Genomic DNA, 20806 nt, shown 5'->3' on the forward strand with positions numbered 1-20806 from the left:
GAAAGAAAATACAAAATAAAGACAAACCTTACACTAACTCCCTATCTAACCAAAACAGGAGAAAACAATAAAGTTAACAAATATGGCAGTTCACCCCTACAGCTCCCAGGGCAGAAACAGACAGATGTTAACCACACATACAAAAATTACAAACACTCTGATAACATGATTTTACACAACAGAACTAACAGATCACTCACACAATCAACGAACGGTTTTTTACAAAGGAGGAACACTAAACAAATAACACATAACCCACTATTCCACTATTCTGTTTGTTCCTCGCTTCTCCGCTGGTCCGTTGGTCCTTTTTAAAAGCTTTCCCCGCAGCCTACAGGAAAAACAACGGAATCCCACGTGCCTCGTGGAGCCAATCCCGTTGCCGCACATCTGCAGAGACACACACCCACACAACGAACCAACAGCAGCAAGACACACACTCACACAACGAAACAACAGAAACATACGCAAGAACTAATGACCGCCCTAAAAAAAATCATACAACATCCCTGTTGTTTGATTTTCTAAGTGTAGTCTACACTCCCCTGGACAAAGCATCGGCAATGACATTTTTTGTGGCGGATATCTAACACAAAATCCTGTAGAAATAGCGACCAACGCATCAGTCGTTGATTCGCATTTTTCATTTGAGCCAGAAATACTAATGGGTTGTGATCTGTGAACACCGTTATGGGTAGCGAACTGGCATATACTTCAAAGTGTTGAAGTGCGAGTAAAAGGGCTAAGGCTTCCTTTTCAATAGTACTATAATGTAACTGATATCTGCTGAATTTCTTTGAAAAGTAACAGGTTGGATGATCGATCTATGCCTTGGGAATCTTCCTGCAATAAAACTGCACCAGCCCCACCAGCACTTGCATCTACTTCTAATTTGAAGGGTTTAGAAAAATCTGGGGCTGCAAGTACAGGAGCGCTACACAGGAGAGATTTAGCCGCTTCAAAAGCAGACTGACACACATCTGACCAAACAAAATTACGAGACGCACAAAGTAAATCAGTAAGAGGTAAAACCACGTTAGCGAAATTTCTGCAAAACCCACGATAATAACCAATCATCCCCAGAAAACAACGTAATTCTCTTTTTGTTCGCGGTACCGGGAACTCTACAATAGCCTGTACCTTCGCCGTAACGGGGCATACTTGACCCTGGCCCACTTGCTTGCCAAGATAGGTAACTGTGGCTTTTCCAAATTCACACTTAGCTAAGTTCAGGGTAAGGGAAGCATCCTGCAGGCGACTGAAAACTGTTTTAAGTGAAGACAAATGTTCGGACCATAACCACATCGTCTAAGTATGCCTCGCAATTACTGACACCAGCTAAAACCTTATTCATTTGACGCTGAAACGTGGCAGGAGCGTTGCAAAGTCCGAAAGGCATAACCGTATATTGCATAAAATGGTCCGGAGTGACAAAAGCAGATATTTTCGATGCACGGGGTGTTAAGGGGACTTGCCAGTACCCTTACAGTAGATCGAGTTTAGACACAAAACGAGCAGAACCGACTTTACCCAGGATGGAGGACTGTATTGATAAAGGAAACAAATCTGGTTTTGTTACTGCATTTATTTTTCTGTAGTCAGTACAAAACCTAACTGTGCCATCCGGTTTTGGGACAAGGAGACACGGTGAACTCCAGGCACTGGAACTGGGTGTAGCGAAACCATTTTCCAAGAGATACTGAACCTCTTGCTGCATTAGGGATCTCTTTGTCGGATTGGCTCAATATGGATGTCTGATTGGAATGGTTATTTACATCAATATCGTGTTGGAGGACAGTGGTTTGGGTTGGATGGTCCGAAAACAAAGGTAAATGACTTTTAATTAGTTGGATGAGGTCTTTACGGGCGGAATCACTTAAATGAGAGAGAAGTCTCTAGATTATCCAGCATCTCAGAGTTTTGCAAACGTGCACAGAGCAGCAAATTATTCGACAGCCGGAGATCATCCTCCTCAGGGCTGTACGCAGGGGAAACTACAGACACAGAAATGGCAGGGACATTAGCAGATTTAGTGGACTGAGAGGTTTCAGCAAAGTCTCTAGAAATATATGCCTTCAGCATATTGATGTGACAAACACAAGTTTTTCTTCGTCGGCCAGGAGTACTAATCACAAAATCAGTGTCGCTCAGTTTACGATCAACGACATAAGGGCCAGAAAATTTTGCGTGTAACGCAGAACCAACAACAGGAAGCAAAACTAAAACTTTATCACCAGGTTTAAAATCTCTAGTCACTGCCTTCTTGTCAAAATGCAATTTCATTTTGTCTTGCGAAGACGACAATGACTGACACGCTACCTCACAAGCATGATGTAGGCGTTCACGAAACGAACTCACATAATCCAGCACATTATTGCTAGATTTGCATTCCTCAGACATCCATGTCTCTTTGAGCAATTTCAGAGGACCCCGAACAGTATGCCCAAAAACCAGTTCAGCAGGGCTAAAACCTAGAGATTCTTGAACGGTCTCTCTGATAGCAAATAAAGGAAAGGGTATGCCTTCATCCCATTCCTTACCCGAATCAGTGCAGTATGCACGCAACGTTGACTTTAAAGTCTGATGAAATCTTTCTAACACCCCTTGTGATTCCGGGTGATATGCACTAGAGGTACGATGACTGATGCCGAGTTCTGACAACACCTGTGCGAACATTTTAGTCATAAAATTAGATCCCTGATCCGGCTGAACCACCTTAGGCAATCCAAAAGAATTTCACCATGGCTTTAACAATGCCTTTGGTTTCAAGCTTGCGTAATGGAATTGCCTCTGGAAAACATGTGGCTGCGCACATTAGTGTTAGGAGGTATTGATTTCCGGATTTTGTCTTTGGCAACAGGCCGACACAGTCTAAAATGATGTGTTCAAAAGGTTCACCCATAACTGGTATTGGCTTTAACGGAGCGGATGAAACAACTTGATTTGGTTTGCCTACAATCTGGCATGTGTGACACGACCGACAGTACTTAACAACGTCGGCTTTCAGTCCCGGCCAAAAAAAATGTTGCAAAATACGATTGTAGGTTTTTGTTATGCCCAAGTGACCAGCAACATTATGATCATGGGCCAAGTTCAAAACATGCGTACGATACACTGTAGGAACTACAATCTGATATGTAGCACTCCATTCGTACTCGTTAGAATGCGGTGCAGACCATTTCCGCATCAGGATGCCATCATCCACAAAATAAGCAACTGCTTGCTTGGTGATTGCTCCCTTATCTACAGCAGAGGACCGACATTTAGCCAGCGAAGGGTCACTTTTCTGTTCCGCTATGAGTGTGGATATGAGCTGGATACACCAGAGCAACGGAGAATCCGTTTTCACTTTGTCACCTTCAGGAGAGCTAATTGTCGTTTTGGCGTCACTATCACCACTAGATGCCATAAAGGTAGAGGAGAGATCCACCATATCACCAAGTTTACGAGATTGCGCACGCGTAACCGCGCAGGCAGAAAACACTGAGTCAGAAAAAGAACCTACGGAATGAGAGTGCGGAGAGACAAGGTCTGGATGATCAATTACTTCGGGTAAAGGATGTACTTTGTCACCTGCCAAATCATTTCCAAGTATTAAAGCTACACCTTTTACCGGCAGTTTAGAGCGAAAAACGACGGTTACAGTGCCGGATACTAGACTCGACTGAAGTTGCACAGAATTTAAGGGAACTTTAACAACACCCAATTCAATTCCCTGTACCAAAATATCAGCACCACAATAACTCTGATTTGAAAAGGGAAGGACGTTTTCGAGAATAAAAGACTGAGCTGCCCCCGTGTCTCTTAAAATGGTAATGGGAACCTGATCTTCCTCCTCTCCTGTAAATGAAACCCTTCCCTTTGAAATGAATGGATCGTAACCCTTAACAACTGAGTCGATAGCTAGAGAAGGCAACGAGGTCGTAGTTTTGATCAGTCCAAAACTCTTGGTAGACGGACCGGACTGTTTGGACTGAGATTTCTTTTGCAGAACAGGACAAACTGCAATGAGATGCCCAACTTCATGACAATAAAAACACTCTCGAGTATCTTTTGGAGGCGGAGGGTTCATGTTCACATTTTTCGAAGGTTTAAAACTTTTATCTGGGTTTCATGGTTGGGTGGCTTCACGATGTGAGGGTACAGAAAACACTGTCTTGTGAGTTAACACATATTCGTCAGCAAGCACGGCAGCTTGCACCACAGACGTTACTCTCTGCTCGTTAAGATAACCAACAACTCTTTCCGGCAAACAGTTTTTAAACTCTTCTAACAACAGTAGCTCTTTAAGCTGATCGAAATCTGAAACTTTACAAGCATGTAACCATTTATCGAACAGACTGGCCTTTTCACGGGCGAATTCAACAAACGTCTGGTTGGTAGTTTTTACATAATTTCGAAATTTTTGCCGGTAGGCTTCGGGGACTAACTCATATGCTCGCAACACAGTGGCTTTTACAATATCATAATCCAAACCCTCTTCAATAGACAACGCCGCGCAAACCTCTTGTGCTTTACCCACTAATTTACATTGTAAAAGCAGAGACCACAAATCCTTAGGCCAGTGCAGAGTAGCTGAAATGCGTTCAAACGCACTGAAATATGCGTCTACTTCAGTTTCCCTGACGGGCGGCACCAACCGAATGTGCTTGCTCACATCAAAATCAGGAGCTGTATCAGAGGAACTCGAGCTTGCGCGAATATGCGTAGACGACGCAGCCCGCAACTCATCCTGCCTTCGCTCGTCTCTCGCAGCCTCAGCTTCGAGTACTCGAAGTCGAACGAGCTGTGTCTCATGCTCCTGGCGTTTTATCTCCAACTCCAGCTCCTTAAGCCTTACGGATAGAAGTAAGTCTCCAGTTGCCGCAGTCTGCCGGGACTCAGGATCTTTGCCGGTAGGCAGCGCTTCTGCAGCAGCCTCCGCTCCTGACAGTGTAGCTGCCCGCCCTATTGCAACACCTGACCCAGGTGACTCGGATTCTGATAGGACTCCAAGCTCCACAAGTTTATGATATAAAATATCTTTGAGCACCTTCTTCGTTAGTGACCGTGGCACATCAATAGAAAAGAAATTAGCGAGCATGTATAAGTCTGCTTTTCTGCAGCGCTCAAATTGTTCCAAAGTTGGACACACAGCAAAATCTTCTAACTTAAACTCTTCCATAATCCCACAATTCCCCCACACCTAAAGTGAAAAACTACCAACCAGAATATAAGACAGACCAATAACACTCAAAGCCAAGCGGACGAGCCCCCAATTTATGTTACGTCCCAGCTCTAGGGGTACTGGGGCGCAACATAAAAGTGACCGAGACCATATGATTGCCAGTGATATTTACAATTTTATTTACACAAAAATAAAAGAAAAGAGAGGGGAGAATAGCGTCGGGGTTTGCCCAGGCCAAAATAATAACCAAAACGAAAACTATTTTAAAAAAAAGAACTACCTACTCTAACAGAAAGAAAAGACAAAATAAAGACAAACCTTACACTAACTCCCTATCTAACCAAAACAGGAGAAAACGATAAAGTTAACAAAAATGGCAGCTCAGCCCTACAGCTCCCAGGGCAGAAACAGACAGATGTTAACCACACATACAAAAATTACAAACACTCTGATAACATGATTTTACACAACAGAACTAACAGATCACTCACACAATCAACGAACGGTTTTCTACAAAGGAGGAACACTTAACCCACTATTCTAATACAACAAAATCTCTCTCTGTTTGTTCCTCGCTTCTCCGCTGGTCCGTTGGTCCTTTTTAAAAGCTTTCCCCGCAGCCTACAGGAAAAACAACGGAATCCCACGTGCCTCGTGGAGCCAATCCCATTGCCGCACATCTGCAGAGACACACACCCACACAACGAACCAACAGCAGCAAGACACACACTCACACAACGAAACAACAGAAACATACGCAAGAACTAACGACCGAGGGTCGTAACAGGAAGCTTATCCTCCTTTTCTCCGATCTCAGATTTCCTAAATAAATGTATTCAGTGGAGGTTTGGAACTTTGTCACAGTCAAGTAAGATGTTCCGTTTAATTATCAGGCCATAGATGAAGCATCTAATAACCAAACTTTGGAAGGTCATTTTCAGCATTCCAAACATCCTCTCTATTACAGTGTGTTTTTTTCACGTTAAATGACAGAAAACACGTTTTCGACTGAATGACAATTCAAGCACTGTTGCTGGAAGGACATTCAGGAGGTGACAGTTGTATGTTACAGCCTGTATAAGCAATATTCACGGCGGCATTCCTCATTGTTGTGGGACAGGTGAGGGATGTGGCATAAAGGTCGTTTAAATGAATTTAATCCATGATCTATACATAGTTGCTTGCACTGTTGCTGTTGCTATAAAACATAGAACCCAAAGTAATCTGTGTAAATGCTGTGTATTGCCATAACTGATCAAATAATTAGTCAGTTTCATGCGTCTTTTCTCCATTAACACATGTACCTTTAGATATCTTGATGTCCACAGTGATATTTCGCTACTATATTTCATTGTAATATTTTTTAAAGCATGTTTTGTAGGTGACACAGTAACAAACAGGGTTTACTTGCATAACCGATGTAAGCGCACGTTGCTATATTTACATTGCACCTTTAACGATGAAAGAACTGTGCCATACTTTAGACCAGGTTTTTGTTGGTCTAAGCGCAATGGCTTTCAGTTGCAGTCAAAATGGCAATGTGCCAACAATGTGCTTGGCCACTCCTCATCTTTAGACCGATCTGCCCGGATAAGGACAAGTGTATTTCCTATTTAAAGAATGCGGGCGCTGGTTGGAAAAATGACGCCTGCACTGTCCTGAAAATAGCAATGTCACCTGCGCCTTGGGCTCGTGCTGCGTTGCGCCAGGTGTAAGACAGGACTCAGAGAGTCTGGAGCTTGTTTTGAAGACCTTGCTGCTAATGTGTTCTCACACTCCACAAGTCCACAAGTAGTCATTACCATACTCGTTCACTTCTTCCACGGGTAACTATGGCGACAGCCTGGCTGCTACTGAATACTGTGGCCTCAAAGTAACGTAACACTATACAAATACATGATACTGCCATTGTTACACCCATACAGGGAATACAACTGGTTAATTATTTCAGATTCACTGAAGCCCCTTGGTCCAATAGAATTGTCCAAGTCCAATCCTCAGAGACAATCTCACAATGAACAGCAGGCCTAGTTTTGTAGTGCGCAGGGATGACTGTGCTTTAAAGTCGTGAGATGACATGTAAACAATACTGACTCTAAAGCAGAGATTCCTCAAGATACCCCCGGAAGAGTTCTTTTCACTTTTACTCCACAAAATATTGACCACACTTTAGTGTCAGTTGTATTCTTATAGGGCCATCACATATTCTAGGCTTTTGCCTTCATACACACACTTACCATCATAAAGAATCTTGTATGTGTGGAGAGTGTAGTCTCTCTACCTATGTACACCAGTCACTGTGATTAAGAGAGACAAACTAGGGGGGCATGAATAGCTCAGTATATTCGATGAATGGAATGGATAACTCACTTCTAGGACGCAGAGAGGGCTCCTTTCCTAAGTATAAAGCGAGTGGTGGGTAACTGCTGGTGAACTCTCTCTCTCTCTCTCTTTCTTACTGTCTCCATCTCTCCCCAGGCCAGTCCAAGAGGAATTCCAAGGGGAAGCCATGCCAAGAGGAATAATCACAAGGAGGTCCACGTTAAGTTCTGTAAGACATTCTATATGTGGTTTTGGGTGATAGGCATTGTTTCACAAGGGGGCAGGTAACAGATCAGCGACGCAGTCTTGTTGGCAGTGGCTTGAGTAGTTCCTATGTGTAAAGTGAACAACACCACACACTGTCAGCACAGCCATCACACAGTCATTTCTGAATCCTCACAAGTTTCAGTAATAAACACAGTGCATTTACTGATAAGAGCATAACAGATACACAACGCACATGCACAACACGCAAAGCCTAACGCTAGACCCAGCTGACTGTCTGTGACACAGCCACAATAAGATAAGTTTAACCCTTTCATTTTGGTAGCTGATGGGGTTGTGGCCTTGGCAGATTGTGTTGGGGTATATGAGAAGTGGTAACTAATGGGAGAAACTATCAAGGCTGGGGTATTAGTTGCAGTTGGAAGTCAGTTTTCTTGGCAGAAAGAATTAAAACAGTTGTTGATTTCTTGAAAAGAGTAGATTCTTTGATTTGAAAATGGTCACAGCCCTGGGTTTTTTTTCTTGTCAGTTGGAAGGGAAGCACACTCAGAGGCAAGAGGGTAGGCGAGTTGAAGCAGAAGTGGGTAAACCTCTAGGGCGCCTTTCGCCCAGTGAGCACTGGGATAGGCTCCAGCACCCCCTGCGACCCTCATTAGGATAATGAATGAATAAATGTGTAAGATTTAAGTCAAGAAAAAAAATCGTCCAGACTTGATCAAAGAGCCTGTGTAAAAACCACATTGAACTCCAACAACAGTCTTATTGAGATCAGGCAGCTTAGTGTTCTTTTTGACGTGTGCATGTGTATACCCATGTTCCCAAACAAGGAGACACAAGCAAAATTAAAATGCTTTATGTTCTGGATCGTCATTCACCCAAATGGAAACACAATTACAGAATTAAAATGTAGTTAAATTATACCTTAGAAACAATTCCAAACAGCTATGGAAGGCTCTGGAACTTGTCTGTCTTTTAATCTGACTTCTATAAATTCATCCATTCCTGCATGCTCCCCATTTTCTTCAAAATCTGAAATGTCCCACAATCAACAAAGTCTCCTAAGTCTCCCCCTTTCCACAGTCTAGTTAAGTGATGAATGCATGTGTGCTCTTAGCCAGTGGCTGTATCTTTCTCACTTTGAGTTGCATGAAAATATTCATGAGTCTTCCCATGTCAGTAAACCCTGGTCATTGAAAGGGAGTGATGTGTCGACCACATGCGTCACCCACGGAAGTGTGCACATCAGATAACTAATTTCAGCGCACAATAAGACTAACAGGGGAGCAAGGTGAACAAGGAAAATAAGGCACAACCCTTTACTATTACGCTGCATTCACACTGGGAGAGTGGCAAAAGTGTTGAGGTGAGCATAAGTTAGTCATTTTCTATGTTAACCCGCGTCTCTTGGTGGCAGCAGCGAGATGCTGGCTCACGTAGAAAATGAATGACTTCTGGTTGCTGTAATGCTCAGTTAGGGTGAAAGACTTCGCAAAGGTACACAGGAACCCACTGGGGTTTATATACACAGACACAATGAGGAAGAAAAATGAGGACAGGTGCACAAAATAATTAAGTAACAAGGTGTCTTGCCAGTCGGGTCCAAGTGGGATCTCAGTAGACAAGATGTAGAGACAGATGCTGTGTCCGAAATGGCATACTACATACTACTGATCTTGACGTAAAAGTAGTAAGTAGTATACAGTACACGAAAAATAAAAATTTTGCAGTACACAACAGTTATCCGGATGATATACTACTCTGGCGAAAATTTGCAGTATACACCCAAAGCTCACTTCGTCGGGTACTTCATCCCATGAAGCAACACGGTGATTGGCAACTGCCAAAAATTTCAAAAAACATGTCGGACATCGACAGAAACAGCTCCAACTTCAACTCCAGCTGCAGTTCCGAATATAAATGTACCAGTTGCAAATTTTGGTGTAATAGGTCCTCACATGCTTTCTTATAGGGCTACTTTTGATAGATGTTTGATGTAGCCATGTGTTGTTCGATTTTAACAGAACAATTAGCCGATAGCAAAGGTGTAGCACACTACATGAAAGTTCTCATAGTGACATACCATACTGTTCACTAGGGTGGGGAGTAGTGTGCAGTACACAGTGTATATGGGGCAGTATGCAGTACACTAGTATGCCATTTCGGACACAGCCAAAGACTTGACAAATACACTATCACTTATGAGGAAAAACTTGAGAACCTTTACCCTTTTTTGACATATGGACCCATTTTATTACATTTTCTCACATGTTATGTCCATAAATTAATATTTACCAAAGCAGATGTGAAAAGCAAATATTACCTTACTACAAAAAATAGCTTTCTTTCATGCCTTTTCCTGTGAGATTTCATGATAGTGATTTCAGTGTGTAAGGTTTCATGTTTTGAACATTAGGAAATCAGTGTAGTGGTTCAAAAAAATCATCCATAAAATTCCTTTGAAATGGCAACATAAACTCCTTTTCAAATTACTTTCAGATAGTGTCATTAATGTTGCCCTGTGCACAACTACATTATTTCATACTGGGAAGCTGTAGAAGAGGGTATGACCACAGCTGACTCATTAGCTTGAGACTTGTGCTTGGCCTAAAATAGTAGGTCTGGGATCTCAGCAGTGAAACCCACATGTAGAATGTACATCTGAGCTGTGTTTGGAATGTCCACTCACCCACTACATAGTGAATCAGCCATTTTGTAGTGCTGTTCGAATTCTCAACTGTAAATTTATGACAGTATAGTGCACTACAATATTGTTGTGGGGCACATAAAAATGTTGTGTACAGAAGCTGTACCCCACTTCGATCGACTTAGACTATCATGCATTGCGGCCTGTCTCATTACATCCAAATAGTATTTGAAATGTAGCAACACCTATCTGTCCTAATCCCCTAGTGAGTCTTCCATGTAGCAAACACTATACAGTTAGTGAGTGAGCAGACAAGTGGATAATCCGAACACAGCTCTGTACTTTGAAACGATGTCTTTATCCTGTGTCCCTCTTAAATACTCCAATGAAACTTAATATTGGTAATGTACTACAAGATGTAACGATGTGTTGTGTCATAATCTTGTTCAGAGGCTGAGAAATAAACCCGGAGCATCAACAGACAAAACCAACACAAGTGTGAGCGGCAACAGTGTGAGATCACTATTAGACCTCCTCCCACGTGAGCAAGGTAAGAGATGCCACTGTAAACACAGAGCCACAGACATAAGAGGACAAGTAAATATATGTAGGGTGTTTTCTTGCAGTGCAAGTTTGAATATTTAAAAGATAAAGGGTAAAAAAAAAAACTAAACAGCTGTGTATGTGTAAGGTGTGTGTGTGTGTTTGTACAGAGACAGAGAGTGAATAAGCGAATAAGCAGTAGGAGCAAAATGGATCTCACAAATACAATAGTGTTAAATTGCCCTACACTAAAATCGTTACAGACAGAGTCTAACCACATACAAAAAGTCCAGGCCTCAAAGAAAATCTCATTATGAACAGTAGACCCAGATTTTGTAGAGAGCAGGGAGGTCTGTACTTTAATGTCAAGTGATCATTCCCAACAAAAATCCTGGTGCTATGACTGCAACATGTCAGCATATGACTACAGGAGTAATTTCCACTTCCGTTCCCTGCAAGCTTTATTGCAGTTTAGTGTCAGTCATATTCTTTAGGGAGCATCACATCAGGTGTGAGAGGAATGCACTGCAGGTGGATGTACTTTTTTGGACATTTGCCTTTGTCCTCATACTTCCTTTTACACAACGATAGATGAATTGAAAACACTGAACATTGAAGGAACACAACCCTATTTCACCCAGGTGTGCAGCAAATGTTGAATATTGGCAGGTGAACGCTTCCCTCTCTCTCTCTGTCTCTCTCTCTCTGTCTCTCTCTCCCCAGTTCCAGAGAAGCAGGTGTTCTCTGGGGGGCAGTTGCAGTTTGCCGACATTCATCAAGGCTCTCCAGACCTTTTCTCCAGAGCAACTAATTACCCGTAAGTTTTTTTAAAGACTCCTGATACGCGATTTAGGTAGGACTCATTGTTCACCAGTAAGGCAAGGGTAATAGATTAACCGTGCAATTTGGTTGACAGTACTGAAATAGTTCCTCAGGGCATTATGAACAAAACTACACACTAATTTTCTGCACACCCACCACACACATTTCTGATTCCACACAGGTTTCAGTGATAGTAACAGCACACATGCTGAGAACACTTAGCAGATATAAAACACCCCCTGCAAGCCTAATTTGGATAAGTGGCTTAGAAATTAAATGAATGAATGTATTTGTATGGTTTTGGCCTGCGATGGACTGGCGGCCTGTCCAGGGTGTTTCCTTGCCTTTCACCAAATGAACGCTGGGATAGGCTCCAACACCCCCTGTGACCCTAACTGGGATAAGCGGCTTAGAAAATGAATGAATGAACGTATTTGTGTAGTTTTGGGAGTATATAATATATTTGAATGTATAAAAATTAAAACAAAAAATGGAGACACCACAAATGCAGAACAGAAAACATAGAATAAGCAGTAGGAGCATTAATGGATCTCATCTCGTAAATAGCAATAAATTACCCAGAATTAAAATGTTCACAAAGAGAGTCTAACAACAAAGAAAGCCAAGTTAAAGCCCCAAACTTGAATGTACCTTTCCAGGTCTTTGCCTTCGTAAGTTTATAATGTTGTGTGTGTGTGTTGAGAATGTAGTGTCTGTCTCTCTTATCATAGGAATGAACCCCTCCTCCTCTCTGTCACTATCATCCAGAGAGACAAAATAGTGAGGCATGAACGACTCAGATTATAGAGTCAGTAGAGAATTATGTATTTGTTCTGGTTTTGGGAGAAGACTTTCCTATGCGCAAAGCCACCGCTACTCATCTAATTGCTGTGTTATGGCTGCTGAATTCTTCTCTCTCCCTCTCTCTCTCTCTGTCTCTCTCTCTCTTTCTCTCTCTCTCTCTGTCTCTCTCCAGTTCCAGTGAAGCAGGCAAACTCAGTGGAACAGTTCTGAGGACCTCCACACCATCCCAGCAGTACATCTCACCCATGGTAGTTCTGTATGACTTCTTATCTATCGTTTGGGGAAGGTAGTCATTTTTCAAGAGGGGGGATGAAGTAATCGACTGGCCTGCTATTAGAAGAGCCCTATGGCTTCTTTCTCCTAGCAAAACAAAGCCACGGGGTGCTTCTATTAAGAGGTTTACTTCTTACTCTGAGTTAACTAACTCAGAGTTTTCACTAAACCCGCTTTCTGGAATAACCCGCTGATCTTTCAGGGACTCTGAGTCAGCTTGAAGATGATCAGCTATTATTATATGATTATGAATTCTTTTCTCACTTTTTACAATATGTTCACCAAATCTATCACTTCTTTTCAACTTGAATTTATCTCAGTATGCTCAGTATGCTCAATGATGCAATCTTACCAGTCATAGCATAACAGCTGTGGTTACGCTGTGACCGATAAGATCGCATCATTGATGATAACCTCACAGATGGTAATTCTTGCCTGCAAATGCTCAAGTATGTAGCTCCTCAGTATCTCCACTCATACAGTAATAGTTTGGAGTCAATAAACAATAGTTTGGGGTAATGCAAAAGGACAGGTACAGGTAGCAAAAGCCTCAAAGCTTTCCAGTCGTCACACCTGTAGGTGACATGACCATCCCCAGATTTCAAAATATTAGAACTCCGACTGTCATAAACTTGGCCCTTTATGCTCAAATCCTTCTTTTTGCAAAGCACCCATACCCCCCCCCCCTTTCACTTTCCAACCATTATTTTATTTCCCGCCTACAAAAAAAAAAATTCAGAGAAACAGCCCAGTTAATTTGTCTCTAATTACTGCTCTGTTACATCCTATCACGTTCAGATGGAAAACAGCAGACCTGCAAAAGCAACAAAGGATGTGCACACAAGTCCACAGTGGACAGCAAGGACACAGGGAGACAAGAGCGTAAGTTTCTAGTTTTTACTTAAGCAAAGAGAGAAGTTAAAGGGGGGTAGCAGGCAGGCCAGCAAGGGTGTGCTGAAGGTGGGTGTTAGTACTGTGTATCAGGAAAGAGGACCTTGGTAGGTTGGACATGTTGTCTGGGCTACTGAGACATCACTTTACCTGCAGTGTGATGGGTCACGTATTGAATCACATCATAGACTGCTTTTAGAAAAGGGCCCTTGGGCCCACTTTAACACACAACTTCTTGTAGTTAAACTCCCGGTGCAGGTTTTTTTCCCAATAAATCATTTCAGTAGACTGATAAAAATTGCCTTTAATTTTTGCACCTTTGGTCGATGCCATTGTAGTGGTTTAAAAATGTCAGGTAGGAAACCGGAGCAAGGGCTGCAACCAATATTCCATAATTGTTCAAAGAGCAGCCTCATTCGTAAGTTCAGTATCAAAACCAGATGAGACTTTTTCTTCCCAGTAGTTTCATTATCTGGACAGTGTCAGTATTTCTGCAGTAGTACTGGCCAGTTCTGATGAGCAGTGAAAAGGAAGTTAACTCTGTCAGATACACCTGCACAAAGTTTGCATCAGACCAAACACTTGTCAGTTGTGGTACATCTGGGATTTCAAACCTAAGACATACCTTTGCAGTATTTCTAAGACAGTATTATTTATCAGGTGCTCTACCTGGATGTTTAAATAAATATTTATACTGTGTTGAGCTATGCTGTTTAATGTCTTGTTACATGTTGTTCAGATGGTTAACAGCAGACCTGCAGCAGCAGTGGGTAATAGCATGTACAAACAATCGCAATGGACAACAAGGAGTCCCAGAGGCAAGAGGGTAAGTTTGAGTGTTTATTTAAGCAATGAGTGGCTTTGAACAAGGACAGTAGGTTTTGTGTTGGCTGGCAGTGCTGCCTTGAGGAGCAAAAATGTTTGAGCAAGTGGGAAACTTGTATGAGACCGAATGACCAAGTTTGCTAGAAGGTCAGAGGTTAAGGCCCATCAGTTATTGTTTCCTCCATGAAATCATTTTTCAGATGGGGTACTGTGTCGTGTGGGATTATGCTGTGTTGTGTTATTGTTCAGATAGTGACCATCAGCCCCACAGAAGCGATGCCAGCGCCAGTGTGTCTGATAGATAATGACGCGCATGGGTCCATGCGCGTCAGGAGAGAAGCACTTGAGATTCTGGATCAGATCACACAGCCTGTGGTGGTTGTAGCTATAGTTGGACTGTACCGCACTGGCAAATCCTTTCTCATGAACAAACTGGCAGGAAAACACAACGGTAAGCAAAACAGCTTGTCATCGAATTTCCTTTTCTCTTTGTGGTCACTGTGCACTAGTATTCTCTTCCATATAGCCATTTGTTCTTTGTTTGTGAATAAACAAACATAATAAAGGTAAAAAGAAATTGACATATTTCTATCATGACTGCAGGCTTTGCCCTGGGAGCCACCATAGAGTCTGAGACCAAAGGCATCTGGATGTGGTGTGTGCCTCACCCCACTAAAGTAGGACACACTCTAGTGCTGCTGGATACTGAGGGACTGGGAGATGTGGAAAAGGTAAAGATGATAAGGATGACATGATTACAGTATCTTCAACAGCATCACAATATTGAGCATATTATTTACAGCTGTTCTGTTTTAATGAGCTCTTCTTGCTTAATGAACTGATTGAATGAGTTGATCTGGAACAGACTGGTTCAAATGGGTTGATCTGATCTTTTGAGCTGATCTGTTCTAATGAGCTGACCATTTCTGATGCCAAGATGTGATCTAATAATTTGTTGTGATCTACTTTGTTGTTTGTGTCAGGGTGATGAGAAACATGACAACTGGATCTTCTGCCTGGCTGTTTTACTCAGTAGTACTTTGGTCTACAACAGCATGGGGACCATTGATAACCATGCCCTGGAGAAACTGCAGTATCCTTTAACAGATGAACAGACAAACAAACAAATACACTCTCACACACACACACACACACCAACTCCCGAAATAGTTGAATTATTAAGGCTAAATTTTTATTGAAAGCATCAGTGGACACAGCCAAACCCAGAATAGTGATTTGTGAACAGGGCTGCCTCTGAACAAGCTCAGGAACAGTTAGACTCAATGGTCATTACCAGGAAACTAAGCAAAGTAACTGCTGGAAGCTTAACTGGGGGCAAAGCTGCGTAGACACCTTTTGTGTTTCCACCTTTTCTCCATCTTCATCATCTTGTTCTTTCTTTTATTTTTCTTGCTAGTATGTTTAGGGCAACTCCTAGAACCATATGGTAAAAAGCAAGAATTTGGCCAAACTTTGGCACACTGATTGGGGATAGTCCCCTGATTCTTTCATGACTGCACCTCAAGAGCTGTAGCACCACCAACAGGTTGAAATACATTTTTGCACGTGTCCTTTTGAACTGTATGCCCAATTTTCAAAGATTAGGGACCGCTGGATTCCTTGGACCAAGCTAAGTTCAGCGCACCCATGACATCAGTTTCTGCCATACTGAATTATCCGCCGTATTGGATTTTAACAAAAAAAAGATTTTTCGCTACTCCTTAGACAAACTTTGACCAATCTTCACCAAATTTGGCACAGATAATGTTCAGACCAAACCTCACAAAAGTTATGGAGATTTATTTTTCATTTTCAAAACTGTTTGCCTGTCCCACCCAATCGAACAAAAATGTGTTTTGGCTAATGCTGTTAATATGTTCACCTTAAATAACTGATTCACATCTGGTAATACTGTGGGAGGTCCCAAGCCCGACACAGGCAACTTGTCATATCAACCAAATTGATGCAGCCGCCATAGTGGATTAAATGTTTAAAATTTTTTTCACAGGCCACAACGTTGGCCCAATCTTCACCAGACTTGGCACAGATGATCCTCAGTTAAAGCCTTACAAAAGCTATCAGATGGATTTTTTATTTTTGTAACCGTTCGTCCATCGCCAGCAATCATAATCGACAGTGAACCTGCCAAACAGGACTTGAGGGCGTTTCTTAGCAACGCTTTGATGTATTGACACCCAAACTTGGTATATGGACTTGGGACGCATTCCTGAGGATGTGCAAAACATTTTAACATGATCAGATCAAGTTGCCATGGCGTCCCTGCCCTGCTGGACTGCTTAGCCCCCTAATCACTGCTTGCAGCTATATTGATTTTGCAAGGATTTTTATTGCAGCTCTTTCACTGGGATTTCCTTCCTTTAGATAGAAATTGAAATGTTTCGGAACACTAGATTTTCAGTCTGTTGGTGCACCCAATACAGTACCTTTGTCTTAGATTTTAGAAGCCCTACACAAAGGAAAGTGCTGGTTGGCTAATGTGTACAATATGAAGGGGCTAGGAGAAGGATAGTGGCTGCGCTGAAGTGGTTAAACATCAAATGGGAGTAATTTGCAGCTAGTAATTATAAGGCTGGACCAATCAGTCTCTCTTCAGCTCTTCACAGTTGTCGTGCTCCTCACCAAGAATTTCACACACACAAAATAACCACTCTTTTTTCATAGGTGCTTCAGATTAGGACAGTAACAGTTGTAAACAAAGGAAGAAAAATGAAATTTCTCAGTTAAAGACATTAAACACATTAAGGACATGATACTATTGGGATCAGTTTCTCACCCAGTATTCAGTTGTTGCTTATTACATATTTTGAGTTGATAAGGCTGTTTCTTAAACACTTCAGTTGATTCCACAGTACCAAAGTGCCTGTCTGTTGCTGCACTGTATTTTATAGCACCAGTTGAGCCCTGTTTAGTAACTGAAGGTGAGGGGCGAATACTGTCTGTCTTCTCTCACGGAAGATGTTGGCTTTGGAAAGCAATAACAATAATAATAATAATAATAATGATAATAATAATAATAAAATAATAATAATTTTATGCCATTTGCTATTCCATTCCTTTGTCAAAAGGGTTACTCTCCTGAACACTGCTCCCCATAGCTATGTCACAGAACTGACTGAGCACATCAAGGTGAAATCAGGAACAAGAGAGGGTGATGACCAGTCCACAGAGTTTATGTCTTATTTCCCATCGTTCGTGTGGACGGTTCGAGACTTTACTTTGAAACTCGAGCTAAAAGGTCAACCCGTCACTGCAGACCAATACTTGGACAATGCTCTGAAGCTCAAGACAGGTAACATTTGTACTACACATAAAAACAACAATAGTCAAAATGTCTTTGAAGACCTCCGGTGATGCAGACCGAGTAACAATGCTCAGTGTGAGCTCCCGCATCTTCGTTGCAAAATATCCTGACATTTGCATTTGATCCAGCCCAAACTGGCACAAAACATGGTTAAAATGTCATTGAAAATACATGAAACACATAAAGCTCTGTTTGTCCTGGTTAGTCTGAAAAAGTGTTTTGTCGTATATTTGTAATCCTCATGCTTTGTCGTGTTTGGTAAAGGGTCATCCAAGAATATTGAGATGTACAACCTACCACGCCGCTGCTTGCGTGAGTTCTTTTCTCCTCGCAAGTGCTTTGTGTTTGACCGTCCAGCAAGTGTGGAAAAGATGTGGCAAATGGAGCAGTTAACAGATGCAGACCTAAAGCCCAGCTTTTTGAAAGAGGCTGAGGATTTCCGCAACTACATCTTTAATAATGCTCAAGCCAAGACCATGAGAGGAGGCCTTGGACTGACTGGCAGAAGTGAGTTCCATCATCAGTCACTTCTACTATTGATAGGTTAAAATGAATGTTTCTAGTTTTACAAACTGAACTTCTCCCACACTACTGAGCTCAATATGAAGTTACAGCCACTCTGTTGTTTTTGATATGAATATAATATTTTATCTGTTTTGCAGTGTTAGGGACCCTGGCAGAGACATATGTTAAAGCAATCAGCAGTGGGCAGGTGCCCTGTCTGGACAACGCTGTTGAGTCACTGTCACAGATTCAGAATAAACGTGCTGTAACCGAAGCCCTGGATTTTTATAAGAGTGAGATGAGTCGAAATGTCCAACTTCCCACAGAAACACAGGAGGACCTGTCTGAAATCCATACAGATATACAAAGGGAGGCAGTTGAAATCTTCATCAACAATTCTTTCAATGACTTCGAGCAGAAACACCAGATTGAGCTCATGGTACTGTTAGAACATAAATATGAACCAAACAAACAAATGAATTGTCACACAAACAAATCAGATAAACAAACAATGCTGAGTAGGCTAATTGATAGTCAAATTATCTATATTTCAATATATGCATCTAAGAAAAAACTTGTTCTCTTTTTGTTTGCTTTTTTGCTTTTTTTTTTTTTAACATTGATTATATTATCTTTTTGTTGTCTTTTTTTTAACGTGTTCCTCAATCGAATCCCACTAGTTCACTAAACATGTGCCTTCTCTCTTTCTCTCTGACCTTATGTCTCTCTATAGAGGAGCCTGCAGAGTGTCTATGAGGAGTACTGTAGAGAAAATGTGGAGACATCTCGCAAAAAGAGCAAGTCAGTTATATCTCATGTATTTTCCTCACTGGAGACAGAACTGCAGAGGGGGTCCTACATGCAGCCTGGGGGCTACGCAGAATTCCGCTATGCCCTGGATAAAGCGACTAGGCTGTACAGATCAAAGAAAGGCCATGGACTCAAAGTGAGCATACATCGTGTGTTTTTTCTGACCGCAAATGATTTACCCATGTAAAACACGTCAAAAGGCTCTGGCTTGGGTGGACATGGGTGGTCGTTAATCCGTCATGCATCTGTAAAAATCTTTAAAAGATTTCATTTGCACACACACACACACACACACACACACACACTTGTAAGATGCTTTTGTGCACTCAAGGAGTTAATATAAGCAGACAGTCTAAGGAGTGAAATTAAGAACTGCCCTGTGTGTTTTTATACAGAAGGAGGAGGTGCTCAAAGAGTACTTGAGTGAGAAGGAGAAAATTGGATTCAACATTCTGGCAGCAGACAAGTCCCTCACAGAAGCCCAGCAGGAGATTGAAAGTAAAACTTCACAATGGTTCAAATTTAACATTTTCACACACTCAGCTGTACCTTCAGTGTTCCAACAGATCACCTTAGAATTCACACTTCCTCAACTCCTGTCTTTAAAGTCACCCAAATTACACTGTCGCCTCCTCTCTTTCCAGCCATCCAACTTTACACTCACTCATCTTTACATTTACCTGCCTTAACAATGAACACTCCCACTCTATACTTACCTTATACTATATGCCTTTATGTTGCACCTTCTCTCAGTTTGAGTCTTTTTTGAGTCCTCTTTTAGATTCACATGTATTAACGTCTATTCATTAATGCTGTTACAGACTCAGAAAGTTTTATTATGTATTATACCTAAGTTTTTATTTCTCTTTCTTTGTAGGGAAGCGGCGGGAATCTGAGGCAATGGAGTGGCAGCAAAGGTTTCTTGAGGAGCAGAACAGGATCAAGGATCAACAGATCATGGATCAGCAGAGAGCCTATGATGAGAACATCAGTCAGCTGCTGATGAAGATGGAAAGAGAACAGCAGAATGCCAAACAGGAATATGAGCGATTGCTGAACGCCAGACTGAAGGTAACCGAATACTAATCATGTGTACCTCAGTTCAAAACATTTGCGGAATGAAAAGAGAGACGTCAGTTTGCTTAGCGTTAACAAGTTTACAGTGGGTTCACGGAGGATTAGGAGCACAGTTCCTGCTTGGGTACCAGTGCTGACTGAAACGTTTGATAGTGGTAAGGGGAACAGGGAGTAAAAAAAACAAAAACAAAAAACCACTAACTTTTTCAACTACAGTTTTTGAAGTTCAAACAAGATAGTCATCTAAAATACAGACATTTAGTAAAAGTCATACAGCTGTGGCAGAGCATTTCATAATTTGAATATAATAAAATGTATATTTTTCTCGTTTCAGGAACAGAAAGACCTGCTGGAGCAGGGATTTGGATACAGAGCTGAGCAGATGCAGAGAGAAATCGACAGCCTGAGAGAGAAGAAAAAGTCGTCTCAGTCTTCTTTCGTTGACACAGCATGGGAAGCAGCAAGCACAGTACTGGAAGTGGCAGGGACAGCTGCCATGATAATGTTACCTGGACCCGCAAAATTATTAGGATTTGGCCTGTCTGCAGCCTCTAAGTTCTTTTCTTCACGTAAATGA

At 41.8% G+C, this 20806-nt stretch overlaps 1 protein-coding gene across 1 annotated transcript; it reads left to right on the forward strand.

Annotated features, from left to right (window-relative positions):
• Positions 1 to 13605: 13605 nt before the first annotated feature.
• LOC115821621 (guanylate-binding protein 1-like) lies at positions 13606 to 20806 on the forward strand. Its single transcript, XM_030785426.1, has 12 exons — positions 13606 to 13682; positions 14431 to 14517; positions 14766 to 14967; positions 15120 to 15247; positions 15500 to 15609; positions 17633 to 17826; positions 18103 to 18345; positions 18501 to 18781; positions 19076 to 19288; positions 19548 to 19650; positions 20030 to 20223; positions 20564 to 20806. The coding sequence occupies exons 2-12, from the start codon at positions 14431 to 14433 to the stop codon at positions 20804 to 20806; spliced, it is 1998 nt and encodes a 665-aa protein (XP_030641286.1). The 5' UTR covers positions 13606 to 13682.

Source organism: Chanos chanos, chromosome 9, assembly GCF_902362185.1.
Source record: "Chanos chanos chromosome 9, fChaCha1.1, whole genome shotgun sequence".
NCBI classification, from domain to species: Eukaryota; Metazoa; Chordata; class Actinopteri; order Gonorynchiformes; family Chanidae; genus Chanos; species Chanos chanos.

What these genes read in the sequence shown, in the direction of transcription:
- LOC115821621 (XM_030785426.1), top strand. Translation starts at nt 14,431, where the DNA reads ATGGTTAACAGCAGACCTGCAGCAGCAGTGGGTAATAGCATGTACAAA. An exon ending in ACTGGCAGGAAAACACAACG is followed by an intron (nt 14,968 to 15,119) that starts GTAAGCAAAACA and finishes TCATGACTGCAG; the next exon opens with GCTTTGCCCTGGGAGCCACC. An exon ending in AACACCAGATTGAGCTCATG is followed by an intron (nt 18,782 to 19,075) that starts GTACTGTTAGAA and finishes GTCTCTCTATAG; the next exon opens with AGGAGCCTGCAGAGTGTCTA.